Genomic DNA, 24419 nt, shown 5'->3' with positions numbered 1-24419 from the left:
TGGTGTGCACCTACTCACCAAAGGCACAGTGGAAGAGCCAGGTTTTAAGGTTCTTTTTGAACGTTTCTAGTGAAGGGGCTTTCCTAATCTCAGCAGATAAAGAGTTCCAAAGTCAGGGAGCCACAGAGGAGAAGGCTCTCTCCCTTGTACCCACAAGACGAGCTTGTGAGATTGGTAGGGATGAAAGGAGGACCTCTCCCGAAGATCGAAGGGCCCGGGTTGGTACATGGAGCGAGATGTAGTCACGAAGGTAGGTGGGGCCCAAACCGTTTAGGGCTTTATAGGTGATGACCTGTACCTTGTATTGGGACCAGAAAATAAATGGCAGCCAGTGGAGCTCCTTAAACATGGGGGTTGAGCGCTCCATATAATATACCACTGTTGGCCTTCACAAAATGAAGCTGGTGTGTCCCCATGTGCCTTATTTTAGCATTAATGGTGGTTTCCTACCGACTCTTATTTGCTGCCCCACCACTAATGTTCATCAGCACAGGGAGGGCATGGGGCCCATGACAGGTTCCAGGGACCTGAATCGTACAGAACCCATGATGTTTTTCATCCCTGCATAAGCCAGGGCACCACAGACCTTACTTTAGTAAAACAAATCAATTAGGCTAAAATATGGCACCAAACATTTTAAATAAGATAATAATGATTGGGCTGCCATATTTTCCCCAATTTGGCTATTGCTGTAGTTTTGTCTATGCATCCTACTAAATGAGAATCCAGTAGGAATCCATATTTTAAGGAGTAACAAACTAAAATACTTGATACTCATGGCTTATTTGTGAGGACATTTTTGTTAATTCCTATCCTACCCTATCCAATTTGTCATCAACCCACTCCTTTGAGCTTCATGCAAATCTATCATTTTCCAATTTACATGATCCTGTGCTTTTCTTTTCCATTTCTGGCCCACAGGCCACTAGTGATCTCTTGGTATCTAGTTTATTAGTCAATATGTCAATCAGTTGTCTTTTGTCAACCCTATTCGAATGTGTCCACCTGAAATTATGAGATCGGGACAGATTAGGGATTCTGTTAGTGTACCGACCCGCTGCACTACAGTCTCCCTACCTGAGCTAGCAGGGGTGGTCTCAGGCCTGGCATTGGAGTCCCAGTGGCTTTTAGTGCTGGGGGATTTCAATGTCCATACAGAGTCCACCCTCTCAGGAGCGGCTCAGGACTTCATGGCCGCCATGACAACTAGTATCTGGCCCTACCCACTGTGCTGGACACACATTAGATTTGGTTTTCTGCCAGGGATGGGAGAATGGTGGCATTGTGGAGGAGCTTTTTATCATTCCATTGCCATGGACCGACCATCACCTGACCAGGTTTAGGCTTTTTGCACCTCCTAACCTCCGCAGGGGTGGGGGACCCATTAGGATGGTCCGCCCCAGGATCCAGAGGGATTCCTAGTGGCTCTTGGGGAATTTCCCATCTCCTCAGTAGGTGATTCTGTCAATGCTCTGGTCTCTCTTTGGAATAAGGAGTTGACCAGGGCAATAAACATGATACCCTTGGTTCAACGAGGAGTTGGCAGCGATGAAGCAAACAAAGAGGAGGCAGAAAAAGTCTAGCGAGTCAAACCGAACACGTCTGTGCCTTTATCTAAGGACGTATGGCGCGGCAATAGAAGCCGCACAAAATTCCTTCTACTCGGCCAATATTGCGTCTGCAAGGAACTGTCCGGCTGAGCTGTTTCGAGTAGTCTGAGGGATGTTGAATCCCACCTCCCAGGACGGGTCCCCTGATGACTCGGCAACCCGCTGTGAAGCATTTGCTCAGTTCTTTGCAGACAAAGTCACTTTGATCCATTCAGGCTTTGACACCATGTTAACGGCAGTCTCTGAGGATGTAACACAAGCACCTGCTTGTCCAGTTTTGATGGATTTGTTTCTATCTGTGCAGCTCGAGGATGTGGACAAGGTTCTTGGAGAGGCGAGAGTGACCACATGCATCCTAGACCCCTGCCCATCCTGGCTTGTAAAGGAAGCCAGAGAGGGTTTGGCAGAGTGGGTAAAGGTGGCGGTTAATTCCTCCCTTACTCTTTTACTTTTATCTCTCACTAGTTAGCAGTAAACAAATCTAACATTAAGCAGAAAAGTTTGAAAGCTAAGCTAAACCCTTCATAGTGTTCTTGGTCCTTTGATAAATGCTTTTGAAACCCCTTAGTAGTTATAAAACCTGAACTTTTATAGCGATAAAATTCACAAAACAGATTATGTGTTGTATTTGTACCCAGAAAATATCAACAGAAACAAATTGTTCTTGTAACTGCAACCCTTACTTGGCATATTTATTACTAGAAAAGTCACAAATATGATCATGCTTTTTCCTTCCCATTCTTTAAACTATTGAAATGGAAAAAATAAAGGATGACACAGAAAAGGTAACAGCAATGAAGACACTGTTTTTGCCTCTTAGACAAGATTGTCATTGTATTGGAAATGACTTAAATACGTAGTTATGAGAAACCCTACAAAAAGTAGACTAGCTTTAAGAACTATCTAATTAGTAACCTGGAAATACTTTAATATCTATTGTTAGAAACCATCATTGGAAGCACTGAATTCCGGTAAGTGAGAGAGCAATCATGAAATATCATATAATAGGTTATAGGAAAGAAGCTTTACATTATTTAGAATTTTATATTAAGTGATTCCCACTGCATATCCTGATTTGACTTTTATTCCACTGGAAGAATTTTCAGTGATAAGATACTTGTTATTAAAAGCTTGGTAGCAGTAAGGACCTTGTGTCTCAGTGAGTTGGATAACCAGATAAGAAATACAATTTAGAGTGATATCTGCCTTGCTTTGTTTCTTTCTTCCTCTAATAACTTAAAGCAACTCTTATATATAGAAACAGGAAAGATGTTCCAATCATTAGCCTGGGAAAATAAAGAAAACTCAGATTCTCTTGTACATGATAATAATAATAATAAAAAAGTCTGAATATGTTCAAACATCCCCCTCCCCCTTCGACAAAACACCCATCCATGGATTTTATTCCCCTATGTGGCAGTAAAAAAAGCCCTTTTCTTCAGGATTAGCAACAGCAAAAAGAAAAAGAAAGAAAAGGAAGGAAGGCAAGAAGGGAGGGAGGGAGGGAGATTTTTTGTGTAAAGTTTTGTGCAGAAAAGCACAGGGATTTTGTTTTTACTAAAGCGATTCCCAATATGCAAAAAATCATCCAAAATGTATACTATTTTGCATACAAATGCTGTGGTGAAATGTAGTAACTGACTTTCATTGCCCTCAAGTGTGAGACTTGAAATAGCCAAAGATTTACATTACAAAATTGAACCCACATTTCATATCCCAATGGCTCTAAGGTGAATCAGGCCATTTCCTTTCCTTGTGTGGTGTTTGACAGTCACTAATTTAACATTTTCCATTGAAATTAGCATATTTAATGCAAGTAAAAATATGCTCATCTTATTCTACTTCCTCTCAACCCTAAATCCAATTATTAGTCCCAGATAAACTTGCTGAATCAATAAGACATTGATAAGTCAACTTCTATGTAAGTTTCATCAATTCTATATGTTATCTCTCTGGCTCAAATTAGCTATTGCTTTGCTTCTACAAAAGTGCAGAATTGAACTTTCTTCTTGTTAGCTCTGACTAACAATTAAAAGGACTCACATGTTGTCATATTTTGCTTCCTTCTTATGATAGATAATGATCATTATGTGGATGCACAGGTGTAGGCATATGACATCGTTATTTCAAAAAGAACAGGAGAAAGGCAACAATTAATCTACTGAATTAGCATAATCAAAAAGGAAATTCCATTAATTTTCATACCTAGATGTCCAGTTTTGAGGAAATGGAATACAACAATCCTGCGCATATTAATACCATGCCTGTATTGCCTTTTTGTCTAAGTGTTAAGTAAAATCTCAGCTACGCAGAACAGTTTTACTGCTTCTGCTTCAACTCTTCTTATTGAGACTCAATACACATAGGAGATTTTATCTCCTCTATTTCCTTCCTTCCTGAGATACACTTAGTTTAAATTTTAAATCTTGAGCAGGAGCATTTAATTTTTGAGTCTTTCACCTAGTAAATATCAGTTTCCACCACATGGGGGTGCATTCATAAGAAATATCCATCATGAAATTAACGACCAAGAATAATCCTAGGATGTTTTTTAAGTTAAAAATCAACACGAAATGGTTATAATTAGAACCCCAAATGTACACACTTTTAATGTTGCTTCTCATTATAGTTGATGGCATTGGCATGGAATATGGATTGTTTAGCAGTCCTCAAACTGAAATTAACGTTGCTGGAAATTATTCAGCAATTTAATCCATGTTTAGGAACTACAGGTTGTCTTGCATATAATTTTACTACATTTATAATACCACTAAAACTCAAAACAAAAGCATGCTATAGTCTGGGCCCATGCTTCTAATTTTAATCTGAGTGGTATCTGAGTGGTACAGTGAGTGAGCATTGCACAGACTTGTATACCAGCTCCAAAATGTGTAACTGCAGTTTTATGGCACCTACTGCTAGGTCTAATTGGCTTGTAAGTCAGGGCAATATGTCATATAGCACTTCATTAGTTATGAGCCTCTAGCCATTAAATATGGGAACTATAATCATTTTACGTGGAACGCTTTGTAGGTGAAAGCAAGTACTATTTTAATCCTTTTTATTATCACATTCCTATCCTATACTAAACAAAAAAAAACCATACCTCCAGCTATTTCCACACATATCTTACGTTCTTAAGAATTAAGTGGCACCTCCTCTCCTTTCAGACATTTCCACAAGTATACACACCTACTTCAAAATATGTATCTTTCCTTAGATAAATATATAGAGAAATGTCCCAAAATCTAGGAACAATAAGAAAAATGTCATTGCTGAGACTGAAAGTCTTATTTCAAAAAGGAATTGCTTTCCTGTATTGTCTCCGCCTGCATTACGATCACACCAAAAGCACAGGTGGCTCCCATAGAAATATCAAATTCATAGTAAAAGGGTTAATTCTAAGATTAAGATGTTATAAAGCAATGAGTACCTTAAAATACCCTTGAAGAGGTTTATTTTATATACTAACTAGAAGAGTGAGTTGATACAAATTACGACCATTTCAATCAGTGATCTAAAGTATCTGTTGGGAGTGCTTTGATTGTGTGTTCCTGCATGGCATTAGACTGGATGGCACTTATAGTCTCTACCAATTCTATGATTCTGTATTTGGAATCTGAGCACTGCTAGTGTAGTTCCCTTAGTTTCTGCTGGATTAGGCTGGAAAACTGAGAGCAATAGCACATTTTTATTTACCTAACTTCTCTACCTCACATAAATATTTTGCACCTTCAAAGTGCTGAGTATCTTGTCTACATCAAGTACCAATTTTGTTTTGTTGTTTATTTGTTCAGTCACTTCAGACTCTTTGTGACCTCGTGGTCCAGCCCACCCCAGAGCTCCCTGTCAGCCGTCATGCCAATTAAATCCATTTTAGTTCCTGGTTTTTACACAATGATGTTTATCAATATTTAAAAAAATATCAAAACATCTACAAGCCACTTCATGTGATAAATGAAAATATGTCATAAAATAAGAGGGGCAAGTGATGAAGAAAGTTTAAAACTGCACTTGTGAAGAACTAATCTGGCAAAAACCTCTAACAAGGTGAAAGTATTGTTTGGAGTTTTTATTAAAATACTGAGTCAAATTAACTAGTGTTATAGGAAAGAAAGAAAAAACAGAAACTGGCCTTATAGTGAGGCATCCAGGCCCTAATTCTCTCCAAGCTTCCAAGTAGCAGTTTTTCCATTATCTACAACTTGATTATTTTACTCTGAATGCAAACCATGTAACATTTAATCAGGTGTTGAATAGCAAGTCCCAGCAGCCCTAGGCAGCACTGCCAATGGAGGTGCACTCTAATACAATCTATTGGACTGCATGATTCCCATTTGTGATTTAATTACAAATGCCAATGACTGATAGTTTTGCATGAAAAATGCTGTATTCCACTACTGATCTATTTATTTATTTATTTAGGGGATTTATATCCTGTCCTATCTCAACCTCTGCAGAGGGATTCAGCGTGGCTAACAACCGGCATAGCACAGTGCCAACAACAGAGAAAAAAACAGCATAAATATACATATTATAATAAAAACAATATAAAAACATTAAAACAGATTGCTGATTTAAGTCATCATGCTTATGATGTTTCATAATGAACTGTTACAGTTGCTGCAGTTAGTTGTGACCAGGACTTGAGATAGGTCAGAAGGTAAAGGCATGGGATTGTCTTGAAAATCTCCAAATATGGTACAATAAGTAACTGAGGTATTAGTACAATTATAACTGTGGGGTATACTGGATTTTCTAAAGTACGTACTGTATATGTCATAACATTAAATAGACAAGGAAGCCACTGTGCCACGATATGAAATGACTAAAGTGCAGAATAATTTACTGGGTGCTTGGGAATGGGTGAGACAGCCCTCTACATAAAGCCAAGAGGAAACAGCTTTCGAGAAGGAAGGCATACTCTATAATCAGTCCAAATACTGATTGGCTCCTTTTCCAAAACATAGACTGCAGTTTAAATGGAAAACTACTGAATGTCTAATTTGGGGACTGCACACCACACCTAAAACAAATAAACACTGAAGGTTTCCTTTCTAGTCTAATGATATGAATTTACTTAAACAATTGGAGGGATAAGAGGATAATGTTTCAGTTAAAACTTTCTTCAGACAAATCATCTGTGAATGAATTTATCACACCATCTGTTGGAAATAAATCATATACTCCTGAAGGCCACATAGGAAACTACAGTCATAACCTGGGAGGGGACCCCCCCCCCTTGCAAAAAAAACCCCATGTTTTTCAAATATTTCATTCTTATTGTACCATTTAAAGCATTACAATTGTGGGAATATTCTATTTGAACATGTGAATGAAAGCATGGATTAACTAAAACTTACAATTTCAATTTTTAAAATTATTATTATCATTACTAATTTCACTTCAGGAAATGAGGCGAGGTTTGAAAACCCTTAACTGCAATCATATACAACTGTACAAAATGGTTTTTCATTGTGCAACAGAGAACACACAAAATCATCTGTTGGAATTTATTTGGGACAAATTTTAGCATGAAACCAGAACGCTATGAGAAATATCCACACATTCTGGGGTATAGCACTGAGTTTCTCCCACATGGCTCCTCCTGTCAGAAGGAGCAGATAAATAAACCAGGGAATTTCTGTGCAAGTTTTTCTTACTATTATGTTTGAAATGGGATCTACAATCCATTGTCCTCTTAAAAAATGCCAGAATCATACGCTGGGGCTTGTTTTGGTCTTATGATTCTAGCTTGTTAGGAGAAAATAAGCAAGAATTCCTGGTGCAGATGTAATGGTAGAAACAAACCATGTATAGATATTTCTTGGTTTCTTTAATTATGCCATTGGCCAAAGAGGGCAGTGCACAGCAGTACACAAGCATCTTTGTGGTAAGCCGCAGTTCTCAGCAATTCTACCCTATTGTGATATGTAATGTTTAATGGATATACGTTGGAATATCCATTAAATATTAAAACACTGTGCTTTTAACACACTCTACATATTCCTGTATAAGTTTAGAAATTTTAGTCACAAAATCAACCAAAAAACCCTGGGTCAACATAGTCACAGGACAATATGAATACTTCATCTTAAATCTTCTTTTAAAAAAAGAAATATCCCCATCTCTATATAAACTACCAAAAGAGGCAATGAACCCCTCCTGGCACTGTTTCTGGCTTTTTTGAATGCCTAGATGGAGAAATGGCAGTGATGCCCAGGAACCCCCCTGAGATGGCATTGGTGCTTTCCCCTCTCCATGGAATAACACTAGATTTATCCACAGATCACATCAAAATCCTTAATTTTGGGTCCAAAACGTGCCCTCAACTTATACATGAGGCCTACTTATACATGAGTATAAACAGTATATTCAAATTGATATTTAAGCATAACTGATTTTGGGAAAATGCATACTAAAGAACATAACCTAAATCTAAACCGAGAGGACATGCAGCTGAAAGAACTATTTGGTTCTATTTAAATAAGAAAAAATGCCAGTCATCCTCACATATTTGAATTAAAGATGAATATGTGAGGAAAAAATGTATTAGGAACAAAGTAAAAAAAAACATAATTACTCTCTGATGATGATGAGAGTACATGTTGACCTGCGGAGGTCTGATTCAGATATGCAGGTGCAATTTATCTTATTTATTGGATTTAAACACCATCTTTCTTCCAGAATGGAATCTCTTTTTTAACCTTGGATAAACTACTCTCAGTAGAATTTGCAGTAAATTAGTTTTTTGCACTGGATAAAGGGTACCGTTCTTTACACTAACCCATCTATACATAAAAAAATTCATGGGTGTACAATATGCAAATAAAATCTGAGTGCAAAATCAAGACTATAAAATTTACTTTCTGACTATTCACAATTCCATTTTGCCTGTTTATTTTGTCACCTGTCTGTTCTCAAGATGAAAAAAAAATCCTATTCTCCAAGTTTGCCCCCCCCCCCCCAATGAATTTGTCATCCCTGCTAGAAATAAAAACATAACATTTCTACAGATGTCTAATGTCTCTGAATCATTGGACACTTACCTTTTTTTGAAGAACATTAATTTTTCTTTCTTTGACTTCTAACATATCTTTCATATCTCGGATTTCTCCAGCCAGAGTTCCCTTTTCTTCTGTGAGGTCTTGCAGTTGTTTGGTTTTTTTATTAAGAAAACTTTCTTTCTCTTCTAAACGTAATCTCAAGGCATCAACCTATAATAAATGTGAAGACATAGGAGTCTTACTGAATGGAATAATGGAAAAACAGAGTAGTTAAGCTTCTTGAACACATTTTCCATTCCATTGCTGTTATTATGGTGTTTTCATATTAAATCACATTTAATTTGATTGTAAGTCTCAGATTTTTCAAATCAGAGTATAGTTATTACAGAAATAATAAAGAAAAAAGGCATCACTTTTGGAAGCACCAGGCAGGTCACACAGTATTTGTAAAAGAGGTTAAAGTAGTTCACCATGACCTTTCTTCCCTTCACTCTATCTACTGAAGATGCCATAGTGTTATTGAATCTATTCAGATTCATAGCTATACAATCTTCTGCAGGAGTCTACCGTATACCATGCAGCTGTGGATAAGTCTACATAGGGACTACCAAATGCAGCATTGCACAAACACGACTCAAGAAACATGAAAGGCACTGCAGACTACTTCAACCAGAGAAGTCAGCCATGGCAGAGCATCTGATGAACCAACCTGGACGCAGCATATTATTTGAGAACACAGAAATGCTGGACCACACCAACAACCACCATGTCAGACTACACAGAGAGGCCATTGAAATCCATCAGCATGTGGACAATTTCAACAGAAAGGAGGAAACCATGAAAATGAACAAAATCTGGATACCAGTATTAAAAAAAACCTCTAAAACTATAATAGTAAAACAACACGCAAACTCAGGGAAACTCCAGAGAGGAAACAATCAGGAACAGCTAATCACCTCTCAACAAAAGATTCCCCCAGGCACTAACAAACCACACCAAAAAACTGCCAGGCCCTCAAATGCTAATCAAAGTGGCCAGTGAAACATTCACACCTAGATCCAACAGACAAGAGCTCTTTCTCCCATCCTGGACATTCCACAGATATATAAACCCAATTTTGCTAGTTTCCAACAGACCTCACTACCTCTGAGAATGCTTGCCATAGATGCAGGCAAAACGTCAGGAGAGAATGCTTCTAGAACATGGCCATATAGCCCCAAAAACCTACAACAGCCTATACAATCTCTATTCTTTTTATTTTTTGGTTTGATACAGAAAGTAAGTATTTTCATGGTCAGGCACCAGGATGCTATTACAATTAAATGCCAGAAATCCATTTTATGACTATGCTCACTCAAATTTATGAAGATAGTTATTTCAAAAGACAGTACAATGTACCTTGCACATGAGATAGTTGCTTCTTTTGGAACTGAGATAATAAAAAAAGCATAGTACTTATTTGGCAGAAGCTGTGTTTGTTGGGTAAGATCCAAAAGCAGAGGAAAATGCCTTCTCCAAACAAAGATTAGTAACAACAGAAGAAGAATAACATATTTGCTGTTGTTCGTTCCTTTTTGGAGGGACAGTCTTCATTTTTTTTTTCTTTGATGGAGATACAATTCTCCCATTTCCTTAGGAGCTTTCACTTTTTGTCCATTGCAATTCTTAGTATGTCTGCTTTCTTCCTCTGTCACTGCCAGAGAGAGAAAGAGCACGTCTACACTGAGCTGGTATCCTGATTTGCTCTGTAGTGGCTGCATGACACATGAACTGATTAAGTTTTTTTAAAAATAAAAAAGTTTTGAACCACATTAACAAAGATCACAGTTGCTCCAAATCCTTTCTGTGAATCCAGCAAACCATGACTTTGGGCCCATGTAATTCATAAGGCCATCCAATATCGGGGCCATTTGGTGGTGCTGAACTGAGTTTGGCATGACTGGTTAGGACTCCTTTTCACCTTTGTCAAAACCATCTCAGTACTGATTCAGGAATTCAACGCCACAGATTAGCCCTTGGACACTGTGCCAAAACTCTGCTGACCACTACAAAGGGACCAGGAGAAGACAGTGAAGCTGGATGTTCTTTGATAGCTAAACTCTAGCTTTGGAAGTAGAGATTGAATGTATCAGGTGGCCATTTGGGACAGCTTTCCAGCAAGCACTGGACCACAGCCTAACTATCTCTTAACCACTGAGACCTTTTCTTTACAAAACACCATAAATGAAAACGACAAAGCTTCTAACAATTTTTCATTTTTTAATTATAGTTCTGAGTTTCTCTTTCTGGCTACAAGCAATATACATTACGAAGTGTAGCTAATAATGGTAGGTATTTGAAATTACCAATCATGCCATAACTTGTTAACAACAAAAAGAAAATTGATAACAAGAATAAGTACTTCCTTTAATTTGGAATTAATTTTAAGTACATATCTAGTTTTCATGCTTTCTTAACTAAGACCATCTTTCTTGGCAAGAGCACAGAAAATAAGAGACAGGTGAGTCCATTTAGATTAATTATCTTTTCTTCATTTGGAAACAGCAGGTTTTAAGAAGAGCAAAGTCTGTGAAAAAATCTGATTTATTTGAGCTTCTATTCTGAGGTTTGCAATGCTAAGCTTGTTCTGAACAAAAAGCTCTGCAAATCTATTTTTGCAAGTCGATTTGGGACCTATCTGGATGATCTATTAGATCTCGGGATTCATGTTTTTTTCCTGTTCTTGAAATGGCTCAGTTCATTTTTGTACACTGGGGAAAAGACAGATTCAGGGTTTAATGGAATTTAGATATTTTCTTTTTATTAAAGATCCTGGATAAAGACACCATCATTGTCATATGTGAATGAGAATCTGTTCTTCATTTTTGTTAGAACAGTCAGGTAGCCATATAAAACAATGGCTTTAGAAGACGGATTCAATTCCACTCCGACGACAGTGGCTTATCATTCTTTGTGAAGAAGAACAAGATCTATTCCTAGTTTTCTGGAGCTCAAAAATAGACATAATGGAAACCAGTTGATTAAGGGAAGTGTGAATAAGGGTTAATATAGGTAAAGCGGGTTGCCGACTTTATTCCTGGAAGGGTTCGTGTGAATTTAAGAACTGCTACAAATGAGCATTTGGTAGGCAGTGTTTTTCTCTTCCCTTTGGTTATACACTTGAGAAAGTGTTGCCTACCAGGTTCTCTAACTTCTTTTTTTAAAAGTATTTTTATTGTTTTATCATAGTTATTACATTTGTTATACATTTGTTTATAGCAGTTACATATTATTCAACACACTCTTTAACATATAATCTTATTGTTCTGCTTAAGCATTTTCCCCCTTTTTTTCCCACCACTGTGCTCCCCTCCCCCCTCTCAAGCCACAACTTTTACATATTATCTGTCCAAAATCTCATTTCTTCTTGTGGTGGTAACTTTCCTTCTTTATTTTTTAAACCGTTTACTACAAATTTTCCCCATACAACATCAAAATCACTTTGTTTCCATATACCTTTTTTAACTTTTAATATACATGTAAGCTTATCGTTTATTGCCAGTTTCCATGCTTCCTTGTACCACTCCTCTATTTATATATTTATTTCTTTTTTCCAATTCCTTGCTATGAGCAGTCTTGCTATTGTTAATAGGTTTGTTATCACTTCTTTATCCTCCTTTTTCAGTTGTTTATTGTTATATAATGATAATAAAGCTATACTAGGACTTTTCTCAATTTTCATATTTATTATAACCTCTATTTCTCTAAATACTTTCTCCCAAAAATTATTTACATATTTACATTGCCACCACATATGTATATATGTTCCTGGTTCTTGACACCCTCTCCAGCAATTTTTTGAATTATTTTTATTTATATATGCTATTCTTACTGGTGTCAGATACCACTTCCATATTAGCTTATAATAATTTTCTTTAACCCGTATTGATAATTTTTTTAAATGTCTTTGTTTCCATAATTGTTGCCACTCTGTTTCATTTATTTTATCCCTAAATCTTCTTCCCAAACCTCTTTAAGGGCATTGTTTTTTGTGTCTCCTTCCTTTGTTTCAATTATTATCTTATATATTTTACTAATTGTTCCTCTCAAATTTTCATGCTCTTCTACAACCCTTCCATTCTGTATTATTTGTTCAAATTGATTAAGTTTGTTTCCATTTTTATTATTTTTTTCCCCTAACTTCTATTTGTTGGAGAACTGTAGAAGAAAAACTATTGAAGAGTGTGGCAAATGAATTAACCAAAGCTTAATCAGAATATTTTATTTATTATTTATGTTACTTAAAATATTTCAAACCACTAGCCTTAAAATTTCAAAGCTATTTCAATGATAAAGCAAAAGAAGCAACATCCAGAAGTCCACTTGCTTCTTTACTGGTGAAATGCTTATCTGGATTTAACTCACTTTCCTGACGCTACTTTTGTATGCAACTGCTGTCATAGCACTGATGTCTATCCTTCTCTGTGCATCATCTAAATCTACATAAAATAATATACAGAGATGCTTTAATACCATACCCTTTAAAATTCTTAGACACCACATTTACTTACTCATAAATGCCACTATTGTATTTAGAATCTAGAATCTTAACAGATTTGTACTAATAAGCCCTTCCAGTTCACATGTAAAAAAAAAAAACCAAATCTTGCCAATTTATCAAGTAACTCCTGGTTTTTGTTTTGTTCTTGTTCTTGTTCTTTTACAGCAAAGTAACAAAATAATATACATATTATAGCATTTTTAGAGAAAACCATTTGCACAGTTTGAGCACACATAATGCCTAAGCATTCAGCCTATCATTTTCTGAAAACATTTGAAGCATTTTTATAACATTTCGGTCTAAAAGCATACTTGAAAAAGAGAAGAAAGCTGCCAAAAATGGTGAAATTACATTTGGAAAATATTTTAAAAAATGTAAATCCCCTTGGTTACCTTTGCTGTTGTTTGAGTAGTGGCAGGTCTTAAATAGCTGGCTGGCTGGCTGACTTTATTTATGAAATTTGTATCCCTTCTTTCTGCCACAAAATGGAACTCAATGTGGCAAAATGGCATTCATCAGTACAAGCCCTACTCAGAAAGGTTACTACTTATACAGATTTAAAGTAATTTAAAAAGAAACCAGTCAACACAATCCTTTCCAAAACAAGAGAAGGCTGAGGTACTCTGGCTGAGATCTCTGAAGCTACAAAACTGAATACAAATGGAATACAAAAATGGAAATAGATGATAAAATAAGATTGCTGTGCTGGGGTTAAAAAAAGTGGGAGGATGTGAAAACAGTATAGTTTTGGGTAGTAGTAACTCTAGGGACAATAAGTTCTTCGTATCTGCTGGGATTTGGTTCCAGGACCCGTAGCTGATATCAAAATCCATGGATGCTGAAGTCCCATTATGGTAGAGCAAAATGGTATCCCTTATCTAAAATGGCAAACCAAAGTTTCCTTTTAAGATTTTTTTTTAATTTGGGAGGGGAATATTTTTAAACCACAGATGATAGAATCCATGGCTGCAGAATCCATGGATCCAGAAGGCCTATTATAATAGGTATCAATAGTTCTTGATATAGACTCTCTGAAGTGTACCCAGTGCTAAAACCACATCTAATACTGCAAAAGAGTGAATGTTTTCTAGGTTTTCAAAATCTACTTCTAGCAAAACAGGAGTGTACTCTCCAATGACACTTAAGATCCCCGAGGTTAAAAAGGGAGAGAGAGAATATGGAGTAGGGTTGCCACCTACCGCTTCCTCAAATCCAGGTATGTATAATCCACATATAATGCAAACTACACCAAATTATTAGAGTAGTTTGCATTCTAAATATGCAAATATAGCACATTAGTTGGCACATTTTTAATTTTCTTCCACTACATTTCAAACTTCATACCATTTTCTATAGTTGACAACTGAGCAGAGAGAAGTGGTGCAGAGTAAATTTAAAGTAATTGATGTGAAACAGGGACACCCTTGTTTAATTTTAACATGTAACTTTGGGCTATCATTTTGTTGCTGCTGTTTGCCTTCAAGACATTTCTAACTTATGGCGACTCTAGGTTCACCTATCACAAGAGTTTCTAAAGCTAGAAGCATGTGACTTGCCCAAAGACACTGAGTGAGCTTTCATGACCAAGTTTCCTTGAACTCCAGAGTTGTAGTTCAAACATTATGCAATGCTGGCTCCACTACATCCCAGAAAATCTGCATTGTAGGGCCCTCCCTTGCTTCTTGCACTTCACTGTTCACACCTCACACCACTCACGGATTCTTCACTTCTACTCCTTTTTTCACCAAATGCCTTTGCTTCTGACACTCTGCTCCTAACACTGACTCCTCCTGTTCCCTCCTTTACCCCACTTCCCTTCAAAATCCACTTTCTCTTCCCTCATGATTGAAAGGCAGAGGTTGACATGTTTCTTGAAGAACAATTTTACAAAAGGCTCTTTCAAAATTTTGCCCCCATCTCTTGGCTCCTACAAAGATTAGGGGCTTATTTTGTTCTAAAAAGAAATAAAGAAACAAAAAGTGGAAATCCAGTTCAGATGATAGTCCAAATGGTCCCTGGGTGACCATATCTATGGTAAAACTATATAAAAAGCTATTACTACTATTGTTGCAAACATTATTCTTTCACCTCATCAGGTATGCCATTTTAATATATTTAATACTAGAGATTACTTTTTAATGTAAGTCTATGTTTACTCTAGAAGTCTTTCTTCTTCTTTTCCTAACTGAATAATGTCTTATTGAGTCACCTTTGCATATGCTAGAAAAAATAGAGTTACTGAGAATGTGGGAAATGCCCATTCTATTGGAGTACATCTCATCATCTACCAACCATCTACTATATTGGAGTACCAATACCAACCATCTACTATATTGGAGTACATCTCATCATCTACCATAAACGAGACATGGTAAACTAGCACATGAAAACTAGCACACTGAAATTGACAGGAAAAGCTGAAATCGTCTAGTGTAAAATATTCTGTCCATATCTGAGTTTTTGATAATGCCAAAGGTGTAAAATCTGATCAGCCTCCAAAATCTGTTAAATGGCTGAAAGATTCTGAGAACTGTAGCCCAAAAAAAGTATTTTTTTCTTGCTCTGAATCCAGTGTACTCAAATTGACTTTTTGGCTATGTGCAATGTTAACACTAAGGGGCTATAAACTATATACTCATAGTTAGAATTTGGTATTCAACTGACCTTCAGCCAAAGACCAAGCATGTAACATATGTTAATACTTGAAATTCCCCAACCTAGCTTTACCTCACTGAACTTTACCTCACTAGTTTTTAATGTTTGCTATAAACCTATAGCTGTCGTAATATTTTTATGAATAACTGCAGAAGGAAGTGGGTCATTTGTGAGTCAATGTTATTTCACAATGTAATGATAGTTGTAAATTCACAATACTCAGAACTAATTTTCAAAACGATTACTCTTAGGCCCCTTCTACACAGCTGAATAAAATCCCCACATTTCATGCTTTGAACTGGAATATATGGCAGTGTGGACTCAGATAACCCAATTCAAAGCAGATATGGCTGTTTGGAAGGGCCCTTAGAAAGACCCTAATGTTTTGAATGATCTGTTTCGAGATATTTTTGGAAATGTTTTTTATAAAAGCAAACAAAAGTTTTAAAAATGAAATTCACTAATACTTTACCTCATTATGTGTTAAATACATCGGAATCCTATAAAACCTTGCTTGGAATTAAATTCATGAGAAACTAATTAGACTTACTCCATGAGCATGCACAATATCAAGTTGTGTGTATTTCTAAACTCAAACTATAGACAAAATAGTTTTTAAAAACCCACCCCAAACCAAATAACCTTTGGCAGAATGTATTCCAGATAGAAAAACAATCTATGTATGGCAATTTTTAAAACATACAAACATACGTATTAGAATGCCAGATTTTATGGCCAAGACACCATAATGTCAAAGTTACAATACTACAAAATAAGCCTGTCAGAACTGGAAACTGTTCATAAAAGTAACCCTGACCAATTGTTGCTAACTCTTCCACCCAGATCCATCTGAGCAGTTCTGTATCTCAGAGTTTTACAGAAACAAACATTTAGCCAGTACATCATTCTAACACCATTCAAAGCATGTAAATGAAGGAACAAGGATAGCTTTGATTGCTATAGTAAACAACTAGGCCAGGAAAAGTATTTCAATGATTTCAAAATTCTTGCAAAAATTATTCATTTCTTTCACCATTTACTGCAAGACAAAATACAGCCCACCTCAAAAATCCATATATTTCCAAGGCTTATTGAGTATTTTTAAGAAGGAAAATGCATATGAAATTATGCATACTTTTGGAAATGTGAATACTTAAAATGCATGCAGTTATACTGTGCAGACAGAGGTATGGTAAACCTCCTTTTGAAAAAAATTACCAATGTAAAATTAAACTTAAAATGTATACAGAGCATCCTATAAGACTAGACAAGGAGGAAGCAGATGTTAAGTAATAGTCTATGATACCTTTATACTTACTTACTTAGGCGATCCCTCGTTGGACGAGTAAGATGGTCTTCCATTATGGATTTCCTTGTGGGTCCGTATGTGGCTGTGGAACCCTATTCTTGCTCTGCATCTTCTTCCGCAGTGAGGGCATTGGTTTCCAGGTGGAAGGCGTTCCCGGTCGGGGTTGGCTTGACGCGCCTTCCTCCTGGCACGTTTCTCTCTTTCACCCTCCACTCGTGCCTCCTCGAATTCTGCAGCACTGCTGGTCACAGCTGTCCTCCAGCTGGAGCGCTCAAGGGCCAGGGCTTCCCAGTTCTCAGTGTCTATGCCAGAGTTTTTAAGGTTGGCTTTCAGCCCATCTTTAAATCTCTTTTCCTGTCCACCAACGTTCCGTTTTCCGTTCTTAAGTTCGGAGTAGAGCAACTGCTTTGGGAGACGGTGGTCAGGCATCCGGACAACGTGGCCGGCCCAGCGGAGTTGATGTTGGAGAACCATCGCTTCAATGCTGGTGGTCTTTGCTTCTTCCAGCACACTGACGTTTGTCCGCTTGTCTTCCCAGGAGATTTGCAGGATTTTCCGGAGGCAGCGCTGATGGAATCGTTCCAGGAGTTGCATATGACGTCTGTAGACTGTCCACGTCTCACAGGCATATAGCAGGGTTGGGAGGACAATAGCTTTATAGACAAGCACCTTGGTCTCCCTACGTATGTCCCGGTCCTCAAACACTCTCTGCTTCATTCTGGAAAATGCTGCACTTGCAGAGCTCAGGCGGTGTTGTATTTCGGCGTCGATGTTGACTTTGGTGGAGAGGTGGCTGCCAAGGTAGCGGAAATGGTCCACATTTTCTAATGTGACACCATTAAGCTGTATTACTGGCATTGGAGAGGGATTGGCTTGTGACTGCTGGAACAGCACCTTGGTTTTCTCAATGTTCAGTGACAGGCCGAGCTTCTCGTATGCTTCTGCAAAGGTGTTTAGAGTGGCTTGTAGATCTTCTTCTGAATGCGCACAGACGACATTGTCATCAGCATACTGGAGTTCTATAACAGATGTTGTTGTAACCTTGGTTTTGGCTTTCAGTCTGCTGAGGTTGAATAGCTTGCCATCTGTCCGATAGATGATTTCCACTCCGGTGGGAAGCTTCCCATCAACAAGGTGAAGTATCATAGCGATGAAGATGGAGAATAGAGTTGGGGCGATAACACATCCCTGTTTGACACCGGATTCCACCTTAAATGGGTCACTTTGGGAGCCACTGCTGTCCAAAACTGTTGCCATCATGTCATCATGGAGGAGCCGCAGGATGTTCACAAATTTGTTAGGGCACCCGATTTTGTGGAGGATGGTCCAGAGAGCGCTGCGATTCACTGTGTCAAATGCCTTTGCAAGGTCGATGAATGCCATGTACAGGGGTTGGTTTTGTTCCCTGCATTTTTCTTGGAGTTGTCGTGCAGTGAAGATCATGTCCACGGTTCCTCTGGAGGGGCGGAAGCCGTTCTGGGATTCTGGGAGGGTGTCTTCTGAGAGGGGCAGAAGGCGGTTTGCAAGGATTCTTGCAAGGATTTTCCCAGCGGAGGTTAGAAGGGAGATACCTCGATAGTTTCCGCAGTCTGTTCTTTCCCCTTTTTTGAAGAGGGTGATGATGGTGGCATCCTTGAAATCTGCTGGGATTTTCTCGGTCACCCACACTTTTTCTATGAGCTGGTGGAGTTGGTGTGTCAGCTCAGGTCCTCCCTCTTTAAAGATTTCAGCAGGGATCCCATCTGGTCCACTGGCTTTGTTATTCTTCTGTTGGCTGATGGCATTGCTGACTTCTTCCAAACTAGGCAGTGCTGCAAGCTCATCCCTGGTTTGTTGTTGTGGGATTTGTGAGAGGACCTCTTCGGCCACATTGGAGCTGCGGTTCAGGAGGCTTTGGTAGTGTTCTTTCCAACGTAGTGCAATTGAGTTTTGGTCCTTCAGGAGTTTGGTTCCATCTGATGAGCGTAGAGGCTGTATGCCATGGTTTCTTGGTCCATAGATTACCTTTGTGGCTTTGAAGAATCCCTGAGCATTATGGGTATCTGCCAGGTGTTGGATTTCTTCAGCCTTCTTTGTCCACCAGATGTTCTTGAGTTCTCTTGTCCTTCTTTGGACCTCAGCTTTTGCACTAGCATAGATCTTTTTCTTAGCAGCACAGTTGATGTCTCTCTGCCATGTTTGGAAGGCTTTCCTTTTCTTGTCAATTAGCTGTTGGATCTCGATGTCATTTTCATCAAACCAGTCTTGATGTTTCTTGGCTTGGTATCCAATAGCTTCTTCGCAGGCTTGGATGATGGAGGTCTTCAGTTTGTTCCAGTGTTCCTCAACATTTTCGGGGTGTTCTGTGGGTAGATGGTCCTTGAGTGCTGTTTGGAGATGGGCTCGTCTGGAGGGCTCCTGAAGGGCTTGGGTGTTCATTTTGCGCCTTGTCTTCCTTCCTTGGAGTCTGCGCTTGGGGGCGATCTTGATAGCCATCGAGGATCGAATTAGCCTGTGGTCAGTCCAGCAGTCGTCAGCACTTATCATGGCTCTTGTGAGGAGCACATCACGGCGGTCTCTGGCGCGTGTGATTACATAGTCTAAGAGGTGCCAATGCTTTGACCGGGGGTGCTTCCATGATGTCTTGAACTTGTTTTTCTGGCGGAAGAGCGTGTTGGTGATGACAAGGTTGTGCTCCGCACATTTGGTGAGAAGCAGGATGCCATTTGAGTTACTGTTTCCAACCCCGTCTTTTCCAATGGTCCCTGGCCACAGGTCGAAGTCTCGCCCGACTCTTGCATTGAAGTCCCCCAGGAGGATGATTTTGTCCTCCTTAGGTATCCCCGATAGGACGGTGTCCAGCTGACAGTAGAATTTCTCCTTGATGTCTTCGTCAGCATCTAGTGTTGGTGCATAGGCACTTATGATGGTTGCCCGTTGGTTTTTGGCAAGATCGATTCGGAGGGTTGAGAGTCGTTCGTTGATGCCAGTGGGTGCTTCGGACAGATGTTTCACCAGATCATTCCTGATGGCGAAGCCAACTCCGTGCATTCTTTGGTCTTTTTCGGGCAGTCCCTTCCAGAAGAAGGTGTAGCCTCCTTTTTCTTCCTTCAGCTGTCCCTCTCCTGCTCTCCGGGTCTCCTGAAGGGCTGCTATGTCGATGTTGAAGCGTCCCAGCTCCCTTGCAATGATGGCAGTTCTGCGTTCGGGGCGTTCACTGCCACTGTTGTCCATCAGAGTCCGTACGTTCCACGTACCGAAGTTCATTTTCCTTTTTTGGCCGCAGGGTGGTGACCCCACTGGACGCGGCAGTCCAGTCAGGGATGAGTGAGGCAGACTATGTTTGGGGCACCTTTTCTAGCCCCCTCCCCATGTGGGGTGAGCAGAGTGGGTCCTAAAAAGGGCTGCTCAGTCGCGGATACAGCTGCCGAACTACTCAACTGCCTCGGACCTTGAGGTAGAACGACTGAGTCCGTACCCACCGCCCATGTGCCAGTCTGTGACTAGGGGCTTCCAGATTTCACAGTCCTGCCCCGTCGCCACTCGCTGATCGCCATGGGACTTTGGTTGCTTGGTTTTTATTTTCTTTGGAAGACGCCTGTGCGTGGGTTTTTTTAATGTGTGGAGGTCAGTGCACAACTGATCAACACACAGACTTCACAGAGTGAGGTTCCACTGGTGATGTAGTTTAACACAATGACCGTGGCTTCTCAGTCTGTTGCAGCCTTCTTCCGCCTTCGCAGCCGTTGTAACATGTACCATGTTATCCTCCGCCTGCTCCGCCGTTGAGGTCTTTGGGTCTTCAAACTGTGCTTGGTCTGGAACCTCCCCCGCAGCCACTCCTGGGAGTGCACGACTCCAGTTGTTGTGCCTACAGGTTCATCGGAACACGCAAGCCCCCTCACCACGACAAGGTGACAGTCCATCGAGGGGGACCCCCCCCCTCGATGGACTGTCCCCCCCCCTCGATACCTTTATATGTACTATTTAAATAGAAGACTGTGACCCCTTAAAGAAAATATATTATCTGAGAAATGATTATTGAACACTAATAGCTGGAAAGTATTGCTGTCAAGACACAGATGCCACAAAGTCAAGCTCAAGTGCAAAGTAGCAACAGTTTATTAAAGGTACAGCTCAAAAGAATAAAAAAAATGCTTAACAGCAGCAGAATAGTATTTCAAAACAAAACACAGGCCAACCGGTCAAAAAAAAGGAGGCAAAACAGAGAGTCCCAAAATCCTAAAAATCCCAACCCACTAACAAATATACACGGCAAAGAAAAAAGGCACTCGCTGTCGCTTCAGCGAGCATGTTCCAGGGTGTGGCAAAGTCGTAATCAAGCCGGTCCAGGAATCATCCACAGCAAACAGGATAGAGCAGCAGCAGCATCAAAAATCCAATCCAAGGGCAGGGCAAGGGAGCAAAAGCAATGTCCAAAATTGCCCCAAGATCCAGGCCAAAACAGTAGCAAAATCCCAAAAGGGTCCACAAAGTTCAGGAATCCCAACCCAGCGTAACAGGCAACCTAGCATACACTTTGCCAGTCACAAAGTCCCCATTGCAACCAACCCTCCTTATATTACAAACTTTCTTCTGAGCTGCAATGAGACAACATCCCACCCTCAGCTGCTCCCGTATTCTCTTCCAAACTAGAATCAGACAACACCCCACGCTCAGCTGCCAGTTGTGCTGCCCGAGCTGCTCTTTGCCTTGCCTGCCAAGAGGTCCTTCTCCTGCTTCTACTTAAATCTCCCTAAACAGTAGACAAATCATCCTCCCCCCAAGTTTCATCCCCAGCAAACCCTCTGAATGTGTCACTACTTGTAGGTTCCTCACACATTTCCCTCACTTCTGCTACTTTTGTCCAATCCATCTCATCCCCAACCCCATCAGTGTCACTCCCAGCACTTCTCATAGAATCTGCTTCATTGCCAAACCCATTATCCCTATCAAACCCTTCAAAGGACTCTTCATCAGTGGGTTCAATAAGTATTTGCCGAATTCTCTTCTGCTCCCGAGTACACTTTTTTGCTTGCCTAGTCTCCAACTCCCTGCTGTTAATACTACTCAGAGACTCATCCACAACAATTGCACTGTTCACAGCAAACACTTGCACATGTATGTCTAGTTGAATTTTTTTTTAAAAAAAAGAGAAAATAAATATCATGGAAACTCTATAATGAAATCATCCAAAGTGAAACAAGAGCCATTGTTTGGGTGCCTTGAAAGAACTATTGGGATAGATCAGAAGACAACTTTGAGTAGCACTCTAGCTAATGACATAAATATATTTGGATTGAAAGGAAGTCCAGCTGTTGAGATGCTCAGAGGTGAAAGAAAAGTCATTGATTAGCAGACTTGAAATGAGCTCAAATATTCATTAATCAGTTATACCATGTTCTTAGAGTTTTAAAATCCAATTCTAGGGAGCCTACTTCTGAGCAATAACTTTGAAATCACCCCACCAGCACAGGTTCTATTACCTCCAATGACTTTTGTTCAGGAAAAGCATATGTTTGTCCTGTTTTCAGTCAGCTAAGGGTAAGAACAATGCAAGAGTTGATGGTAGGGTTTATGCAACCTGCCTCAGGCATATCCTAGTGCCTGGAGTCTGTGGTTTTGCTATTTTATCATCTTGAAAGGGACTGTCAGAACACTCAATTGCACCTTGTGGGGAGAGATTGTGGGGAGCGGAAAAGGGCATTCCAGGAAACAGTTTTGAGCTGATGAATAACATAGTTCTTATGTTACTGAGTGCTGAGACAGACCTGCAGTGAATCTATGCTTTAGCATCTTTTCAGAATAGCCAGTGATACAAGGTACAAACTTGCCTCGAATTCAGCCATAATCAGTCAAAATTAGCTATATTATAGAAACGCATGAGATGAGCAGCTTGAAGCAGCATTTTGTTTTCTTCTTAAAAGAGCAGTTTCCCTCCTGTCAGCAATCAATTAAGCACTGACAAAGATAGGTCTCTCACTGTTGAAGTTCTGAGTAAGCAGATATATTCCCCACAAAGAATATAAAAAAGTTCTGTAATCCCTGGGGACTGAGTTCAGGCCTGTAAGAAGGGAAAAACCACTAGAAGCAATGTCAGCAAACTGTTAGAGCTGAAGTTCTTAAATATTACATGACGGCCACCTGATACCACAATTCTGTCCATAACATGAAGTGCGCACACATGCAACTAAGTGGGTTAATTTTCAAGGCATGCTACACCAAGTGTTTTGACTCTGGAAGGTAGAAGCTGTCAATTATGAAAGCCAACAACATGCAAGTTGTATGTTAGTACGCAGCAAATGTGTATACATTCATTCATGTTACCTGTTTATCTATCACAACCCTTTGAATTTCATTGGTTTTTGTAAGGCAAGAAACATTCCAGAGTGGTTTTGCCAGTTCCGTCCTCTGATATATAGCCAACAGCACCTGGTATTCATTGGTGGTTTCCCATCCAAATACTTACAAGGGTAAATCTTGCTTAGCATCCAAGAGAAACAGCAAGCCATTGCAATTTACACATCACTTTCCAAATCTTTGGGGAAGTAGCAGTCACTTCAGGTACAAGAGTGTTTTTCAACTCTGTATAACCATTCTTGCAAGTCTTAAAATGATGGATTTTCTGAAAAACTGAATAAATCTACAGCTCTATAAGTATAACTGTCAGGAAAACATAGAAGAGTTAAAATTGTGCTTTCGGTGTACAGCTCTGTTGAGATACGTTGGGGTTCCCTTAAGTCTCCCTTTGATGTTGCAACAGCTGCCTCAAGCAAGAGGGCTTTTCAGGAAGGGGTATAACAAGAACAGGGCCATGAAAAGCAACTTTCCCCATAGAGAATTTTCACTTTTTAACTGTTCTTCCTTTTCTACTCTTGTGAGTCAGGTAACAAAACATCGTGATTCTGGAATCATGACACACATCCAGTGTAAGGCAATCTGAAACTCATAAGAAAACTGCAAAGCCAACAGACCAAATTGTGATTTGGGTTGTGTTCCGTTATCTTTGTGGAGGCCACAAGTGGATGCTAGAAAGAGGAGGATGGTTCATTTTATGGGGTGGAGGATGTACTGAAAGAGTAAAAGCATTTCCCACTTTTTTCATATTATTCCCCCCGCCCATGTCCCTGTCATGGAAACAACACTTCTTTTATGACATAGGAAGGGGGGGAGGAAGAATAGCCAGCAAAAAATTGGTTTTCCTCCTTTAACTGCCCCTCCCATAAAATTGACTGTTCTTCTCTATCTAGCATCCTCTGCCCAGATAATGGAACAGTGCTGCAGATTGTTGCTGAAATAGAAACCATGGTTTGTCAGAC

The 24419-nt window shown here is 39.5% G+C and overlaps 1 protein-coding gene across 18 annotated transcripts in view; it reads right to left on the bottom strand.

Annotated features, from left to right (window-relative positions):
• The window catches only part of ERC2 (ELKS/RAB6-interacting/CAST family member 2), a 691106-nt gene that overhangs the window by 431250 nt on the left and 235437 nt on the right, over nucleotides 1-24419 (bottom strand). For all 18 annotated transcript variants that reach the window (XM_067463537.1, XM_067463536.1, XM_067463539.1 and 15 more), the window contains one exon: nucleotides 8660-8827. In XM_067463537.1, the coding sequence (XP_067319638.1) occupies nucleotides 8660-8827 (168 nt within the window). The remainder of the gene's footprint in view (nucleotides 1-8659; nucleotides 8828-24419) is intronic.

The sequence above is a fragment of the Anolis sagrei genome, chromosome 2 (assembly GCF_037176765.1).
Source record: "Anolis sagrei isolate rAnoSag1 chromosome 2, rAnoSag1.mat, whole genome shotgun sequence".
Classification (NCBI taxonomy): domain Eukaryota; kingdom Metazoa; phylum Chordata; class Lepidosauria; order Squamata; family Dactyloidae; genus Anolis; species Anolis sagrei.
Note: the sequence above shows the minus strand (reverse complement) of the source record. Positions and strands in the feature narration are given on the sequence as shown.